At 56.9% G+C, this 8,021-nt stretch overlaps 1 protein-coding gene across 1 annotated transcript in view; it reads right to left on the bottom strand.

Annotated features, from left to right (window-relative positions):
* TMEM132C (transmembrane protein 132C) overlaps positions 1–2,452 on the bottom strand; it is a 306,676-nt gene extending 304,224 nt beyond the window's left edge. Inside the window, exon 1 of the mRNA XM_060612060.3 lies at positions 2,155–2,452. Within this exon, the coding sequence (XP_060468043.3) occupies positions 2,155–2,239 (85 nt within the window). The 5' untranslated portion in view covers positions 2,240–2,452. The remainder of the gene's footprint in view (positions 1–2,154) is intronic.
* Positions 2,453–8,021: the final 5,569 nt, after the last annotated feature.

Raw genomic sequence — 8,021 nt, forward strand, 5'->3', positions numbered from 1 at the left:
CTAGAAATCAGCACTTAAATCCTCTGGCAGGAAGAGTCAGAGAAGGCTCCCCCCCCCCCCCCCCCCCCAGCCAGCACAGATTTAAATGAGGGTGGGGACACTTTCCTCTCTAGAAGAAATCTCACTTTTTCTTTGGGGAGGCATCAGAAGGGAGCTGCCGTGATGCTTTCGGTCCTGGGAAACAATGAAAAACATTTGACAGGGGATGAGTTGCCGGCCGCAGGCCCCCGAACCGCAGCTGAAAACTGTCAAGCAGAAGGAAGCAAGGAAAGGAAAATCAAGGTGGTGCTAAGCCAGGGAGGGGCGGCTGTGGGTACAGGTGGGAAATCTCCATCCCTGTAGTCTCCGTCCCCCCAACCCTTGCTGTGCAAATAGCATTTTGAAAATAAAACTCCCAGGCCCACTTTCCCACCAAATCTCTGCCCTTAGCTTCCTCTACATGGGCATTTGTAAGGGTACCTCTTCTAAATCACAGTTAGAATCCTCCAGATTGGGGGGTGGGGGGGGGGCGGAAAGAAGGGATTTAATTATGAGAAGCCCACAACTTACTTTTACAAGGCACCTTCAGCACCCAGACTTCTGGCCTGATTACATCCTCTACGGAGGCGGGGAGTAAACCTGATCAGGGGCTCTCACCCCTTGGTCACTTTACAATGACCCCACCTTCCTCTACATCATCGGTCCAGCCGCTTTCCCATCCCAAAGTCCCCGGGAAGTATTTGGGGAAGGGATTTCTTTTTTAATGGCCACTTCACATGTTGGGAAAGCGAATCCTACAAATGATAGGACCCAGAGCTATAACAGCAGAATTAAGGCGCCAGATGCCGAATGTTTGCTCTTTCAGATAAAACAGAAAAGTATCCCCAGCCCTTGGCGCGCGAGCGCACACTGCCGTCTACCTGGGGCTCTGGGAGAAAGGAACACTGTTCGAGAAAACAACGACTCTGTCCAGTTGGTGCGCCTGGGAACCTGCAGCCTCAAGGCACGCAGATTTCTCTGGAATTTCGGTCGGTGCTTAAGCACTTTGGAAAAGCAAATGCTACTTTTTAACCTCAGTTGGCAACTTGTGTCTCCCGACGCCTTAGCGGCCCAGCCCGCAGAGCCTGGGCCGGGAGAGAGCCGGGATTCTCCTCGGGCTGCACTCGGCCGGGCCCGGGCCGCGGCGCCGCGCGAAGGCGCAGGGACGCCTGTGCCACCGCCGTGTCACCCTGAGACCCGGGTCTCCCGCCCCGCGCGCCGCCGGCGGCAGGGGAGCGCCCCTCTCCTCTTCCGCGCCCGGCCCGGCAGCCGGGACTCCGCACAGCGATGTGCGCGCCGCAGTCCCCGCCCGCCCGCGGCCCCGGCGCCGGAGCCCGGCCGGGAAGGGCGCTTCCGGGCCCGGGTCCCGCTCTCCGCGCCGCTCCTGCCGCTGGCCCCAGCGCACACGCCCACGACCGCCACGACAGTGGCAGCGGCACCCTCCGTGAGCCCTCTGCGCTCCCGGCACTCGCTCGCCGCAGCCTCCCCAGCCTTGGGCAGGGTCGTCGTCCCCATTGCCGAGATGAGGAGACTGAGGCGCGCGGCCTCCGGGGACCGAGCTGCCGGGAAGCCCAGGTCCCGGGCCGCCACCGCGCCCCCCACCTTGCCGCACGCCCCAGGCGCGCCGCCTCCAAGCCGGGCTCCCGCCGGGGCCCCCGCGAGCGGCGCGCGGAGAGCGCGCGTTCCTCCGGGGGTCGAGGTCGCTTCTCGGGACCCCACGGCCGGGGCGCAAAGGACCAGGTCCGCCCTCCTGGACCTCCTGTCAGTGTGACCGACCGGGGGGGTTGGGGGGGGGGGGGCAACGAGGCAGGCTCCCCGCTCCACAGTGTGACTGCTGGGACTGGGTTAGGTCCGCACGGAATTCGGGCCTGGGGGCCACAGTGCCCCCCCCAGCCACGCCCCCCCTCACCCCTGGGAGGCACCCAGAACCCGGATAGAGCCGACCAGCGGAATTTGCCCAGACCCCACGCACGCGGCGCCCAACCGGGTCCTCCCGGCTCGGGAAGGGCCGCTGGGCGCCCGGCACAGGCGCTCCGGGTGGGACCAGAGCCCTCCCCAAGGTCCCGGCGACACCCCGCCTTCCGGCTCCCCCCGCCCCGGCTCACCGAGACCCGGGAACTTCCCGCCCCGCCTTACCTTTGCCCAGCAGCGCGCCGAGCACCAGGCTGAGCGCCCCGCACAGCGGCGCCACCGGCCCGGGGGCCGCGCCCTCGGAGCGCATCCTGCGTCCCGGCAGCTCAGGCCGCCCTCCGCCCGCCCGGGGCGCAGCGCCGGCCCGCCGTCCCCGCCGGCTGTCCCATGCCCGGGGGCGACCCCCGGCTGCGAGTCGGCCGGCCCGGCTGCGGATCCGGTGGTCGCGCCTGCCCCCGCCGTGGCGACGCGGCGGCTCCGGATCCCGCGGCAGCGCGCGCTCTGGCCGGGACAACTTTTCTCCAGCCGCCGCCGCAGCCGCCGCCTGCCCCGCCCACCCCAGGGCCCGCCCACCCCCGGCCCGCCCCCCGGCCCCGCCCCCGGCCCCGCCCCGGGCCGGGGCCCAGCTCGCCCTGCGGGGAGGGGCGCGCGGGAGGGATCCCTGGTGGTGGGAGGAGACCCCGAGCGCGGAGAGCCGGGACTCGGGCCGCCCCCGGGGGTCCGCTCCGCCCGCGTGCGGCCGCCCGCCCCCCGCGCCCTGCGGCTCACGTCCCGGAGACTTCGGCGCAGGGACCCGCGCCTCAAGATGGAGCTGGACCCTTCCCCGCGCCGCCCTCCCGAGGCCGCGGCGGGGCGAGGGGTAGGCACTGCCTTGCACCTCGATTTCCGGTCATCCCTGGATTTTTTTTTTGTCTTGAGAGCTGGGGACATCTGGAATTGGAAGTCTCGTGCATTCGCTGCGGAAAGCTCTGGACAGATCATTCAGTGGGGAAAGCCACGGGCGGCACCGTGTAAGGGGGGACCCGGGTGCATAGGATACAGAGGCGTGTGCACATGTGTGTGCGTCTGTGTGCCGTATCTCTGGGAGGGGGGCTGGAACCCCGGGGTGGGAGGCTCATTTCCCACTGTGTATCCTTTCATACTGGTGCGCGTCGCCCCCACCCCAATGAGCTTTTTACTAACTCTTCGGAGGACGTGGGGGGGGGGGGGCGGGGACGCTCCCCTCTCCTTGCCAGACCTGATCCTGCAGTGGCTAGAGACCTGAGGTTCAGACGAGGAAGATGTGCGCCCCCCCGCCCCCCCCCCCCCCCCCCCCCCGCCACCACCCTACTCATGCAGCGCTGCTCTCCCTGCGCGCGGGCATCGCGGCCGCTTGCCTGGGCTTGCCCGTGCGGTTACTGGTTCTCGGGGACCGCGACGGGGGGCGGGGGGCGCTGAACGATCTGCAGGCGGGACCCCAACTCCATCTCGGGATGCATTAGGAGCCCAGAAGCTTCTCCGGGAGGCCCAGCCCTCCCCAGCCGCGCCTTGCGGTCCCCTGGGATCGGTGTCTGGGCTCAGCGGGCCTGCTCTCACCTGGGCTGGCTTACCCCAGCCTCGGAAAAGAAGCCTGACTGTGCCTGGCCACCAGAGCCTGGAATGAATTTCAAATAAGAGGAAAAGAAAAATATTTGATGGAACGAAGAGAAACGATCGTAGCAGCCGCAGACCCATTTCTCCTGACCGGGCTCAGTCACAGAGGAGCAGGTGCCTGGCTCGAGGAGAAACCAGGGGTGTCGGGGGGCGAAGGCTTGGAGCGCACTCCCAGCTCGGGGCCCTTTCTTCTCCCAGCCAGCGTGGCTGGGACCCGGGACTGGCTTTTCAAGGGAAGAGCGCTCACCGTTTTTCTCAGCCCCTCCACATGCCTGTCGTGGGGAGATGGCTAGGCGGCAGGAAAAAGCAGCCAGGCCTGGGGAGGCCTGGGTGGCAGAGGCTTCATTTCTTAAGTGGATTATGCTGATAATTGCCCAATTCTCCAGTTCATTCCGCTAGTGTAGACAAACCTTGGGAAGCACTCATAAAGTAGACTCGGGCCCCTAAAATGGAAAACACATTTCCTTCTCATTTTTATTTGTTAGCCTAAAGTCACTGGAGAAGAAATATTTTTCATTTAAATGTTTCCAGCCTCGGTGAGAGAGACAACTTCTCTATTATTCCTGACTGAGGGGTTAGGATCCTCTCTCCCTCCTGTCTGATAATAGGAACAAAACACCCCAAATTATGCCCTCCACAGTCCCCTGCCCCTCTGCACTTCATCTGCCCTGTGACCTTCTAAACACCAAACAAACTTGCACACAAAACTGAACAAACAAAAAAGGAGGATGCGGTCAGGTTACCTTTTTTTTTTTCTTTCTTTTTAGGAAAATCCCCCCCCAAATGGAGGTGAGAATTTAGACATTCAGGCTAACAGTTTCCTGTATTTATTTTGTTTAAGGCATGTATTATTTAACCCCCAAATCATTAATTCCTTAACTTCAATTGCTTCCAGATGCGTTTCTGAATTTCATAGCAAACACCAGAGACCACTAATCCCCTCAAAGGCTATTGCGAAACTCCCCGTGGGCTGCGGGCACATGGAGACAATTAACATGATTTATACGGCACAAGAGCTATTGGAAAGAGGAAACCTTCTGCCTCCACATGTGCCTGGGGTTCCTAAGTCAAAGAGTAACTTCAGATTTTATGTTGTTCGTGCTTACGTTCCAAATCTTTAGTATCATGTCAAACGAGGGATGCAATTCTTGAAGTTGGCTCAAGTGTTTCCCATAAGGTCTGCCTCTAGATGGGGACCTATAAGTATTATACATACACCAAGAACAAGGGAGGTAAGGGCTATGTGTTGGCCTCATGAGGCAGCTATGGTTGTCCTAATGTCAAGTCCTTACTACAGTACTTGGTATTAGAGAGAAGGAAGGGAGGGAGGGAGGAAGAGAGGGACAAAGGAAAGAAGGAGAGGGGAGGAAGGGAAGAAGGCATGTATTTGTCACCCTGTGCTGACATTTTTCTTAATGTTTACAGCCATCATCTCATTTAAGCCCTAATGGGAGAACTACTGTCCTTTGGTCTTTTATTCACTCACTCAACAAATAGCTGTCTGTTGCTCACCATTTTTCAGGCCCAGATATGGGGTCCTAGCACTGAGCCAAACAGATGAAGGTCCTACACTCATGGATCTTACAATGCAGGAGGCAGACTCTAAAGAAATATGAAAAGAAACCCATCCTATAAGACAGCAATTTCTGCAAGAAGGGCTTTTCGGGCTGAGAAACCCAAAGCACAAAGGCCAGGAGGTGGGAGAGCCAAGGGTCCCATTTTTCCTTCCGTGGCCTCTTGGAGGACACAGGCAGCAGAGGAAGCCTGGAGTTCACTAAGTCAGCTGAAGGCACACGGGTGTTGGAGGCTCACCCTGGGAGTTAGGGGCAGAGTCCTGCTGTGGAGACGGAGAGCAGTTAATGCTGCCTGCTTCAGATGGCGGCGAAGGTCCTACGGATGGATAGTTTGGGTGATGGGAAAGTAGCAAGAGCCCGTGGCTTTGGCCCAGGCCACTGAGTACCTAATACACCCGTTGGAGAGGTAGAAAACACGGGGGTAAGGGGTCGTGGGGGCACGTTGGGACAGATGGGGCTACCGAGGCTCAGACGGGAGCTGGAGTCACATGCTCCTAGACGGCAGCAGTGGCATTCAATGATGAATGAGCGCTCCACCTGCCCCAGAAATGGCATGGCCTGTTTGCAGCCCCTAACTCTGAGTTAAAATTGGGCTTGACGTCGGTGAGAGCCATAAGCCTCGGCTTCTCTCTTCTGACAAACTCCAGGATCTCAACCTGGCTAAGGTGGAACAGGGTAGGGAACGTGGAGTGTAGAAACAGCCCATCCCTCCTCTCACCTCCATCTGTCTATGTACAGCTTCCCCGTCCCATGTCAGCCCCGTGGAGGAAGATGTCTGACCTGCTCTGTCCCATGTTCCCAGCCCTGTGAGTGTGGGCACAGAGACGAACCCCTGTCCAGAGAGCAGCTATTGCAAAGCTGTAGATTACTACGAGGAAGCTCAGTTTCCCACATTTTATCTTCAGCTCACTTAGCCAATATTAGTAAGGATAACGGTAACAGTAATGGCGATAACGTTTGTTAGGTGCTTGCTAATTGCCAACGGATCCTGTTGACAACCTATGGATACGTACGTTTATGCTCCCATCTTACAGACCAGGAAGCTGATGTCAGAGTGGTTATTGGGCTCAGTCAGGGTCACCCAGCTAGGAAGTGGTCGACCCGGGTTTGAATCTAGGCCGTCTGTAATCATTCGCTACGCTGACCTGTGTTCGGGTGTGTGCTCACGTCTGCCCATTCTCTACACCGGCTGTCTCGGTAACCTGTGTTAAGTCTCCCTTGCTGGACCTTTCTATTTTGAACAAACACTAAAAAAGTATTCCTTTGTAACTTCCACCAGTGTGGCTGTGCTGCCCTGTTCTCTACCCACACTCAGCCTCTGTGGAGATTAATCTTCCCTGGAGGGAACACGGGCCCGCTACATCAGCCAAGATGCAAAACGCAGGTGACTGTTGGCCTGTGAGGACAACTTCTAAGACGGATGCTCAAGTGTCCACACCGACCCTTATCCTGTGTCCCTCCTGCCACCTGCTGCCTTCCCAGACTCTCATCGTTGTGTTCAAGACCCGCGGAGATTTTCTACCCATTGCCTTTCAACTCAGGGTCCAAGGTCAGCAAATGGTCCTTGTGGTATAGGAACTGAGTAATGTTTGAGATTACGTTACAAACAGAAGTAATCACACGGACATTTCCTTAACTGATTTGTAGCATCATCATCATCATCATCATCATCATCATCATCATCTCTAACACTTCTAGATCTTTCATTTTGTGCTCAGCACTATTTTAAATACTTTGACAAATACTCTGACTCATTTAATCCTCACGATAATCTGATGACGTTACTATTGTCATTAGCCCCATCGAACAAAGAAATGGAGACACGCAGTTGAAGCAACTTGGTCAATGTCACAGAGCTAGTAGTTGGCAGACCTGGGATTCGAATCCAATCAGTCTGGCTAGAGAATCCCTGTCAACAATACCCAGACCTTACTGTGCTTATGCACTACCTTGGGAACTTGTTAGAACGTTGATTCTAATTCAGTAGGTCAGGATGGGGGGCTTACGCTCCACATTTCTAACAAGCCCCCAGCTCACCTTGAGGCTCTGCATCAGGGGACCAGCTTTGGAGTACCAATTCCCCTAAATCATTACTCCATTGTGCTCCCTACATAATTATCCAAAGTCATATTCTACTTTTTATCTGAAAATTTCACCAAAGTGAAACTCTTTCCTGTGTCTCAACACAAAGTAATCACAACCCCATTCAGTGTATCGCATCATTCCAGAAGAACCATGAGATTGGAGGGTCTGTTATGCCATCGGTTGAGGACAGATACTTCATACCGACCGCTCGCTAAACTCAACAGTCAAAGGGGATGGACACGGGGACTGGCTTTGGCCAAGGTGGCGGCTGCTCTGTCACCTGGGGCCCTGAACGCATGAGCAGAGTTCCCTGCCAACCAGCAGTGGTCACAAAAATATTGAAGAAGACGTGGATGTTTGCTGTTTTAAGCTGTTGACATTTTGGGGTGATTTGATAACTGTATCAAAACATAACCTGTCCTCCCTGAGACACCAGGCATTCAGATTCATGATTCAGTCGCTCAGCAACGCCCTTGCTCCTTTTGGATTATCAGGTCTTGCGGCAGGAGGAAAACACTTCCCATGCTGCTTCCTTCTTTGACCCTATAAATAATTGTTGCGTGACTACCATAGGTGGGCACTGGGCTAGGAATCTGTCCTCAGGTAACATGCAAACAGAGGTCTTGAGTGAGCGTCAGAAAAGAGGCACAAATTCAATGTGAGAAGAGCCCAGAGAAGGCCAGAATGGTTTCACTGCCTCCCTATACTCCATTTGCACGGACCTTCTGTTGCCTCTGCTCTGCTCATGCTCCCTTCAGAGACTTTACACTTGCTGTTTTTCCTCCCCGAGGGCCCCTTAAT

Source organism: Panthera onca, chromosome D3 (genome assembly GCF_046562875.1).
Source record: "Panthera onca isolate mPanOnc1 chromosome D3, mPanOnc1 haplotype 2, whole genome shotgun sequence".
In the NCBI taxonomy this organism is placed as follows: Eukaryota; Metazoa; Chordata; class Mammalia; order Carnivora; family Felidae; genus Panthera; species Panthera onca.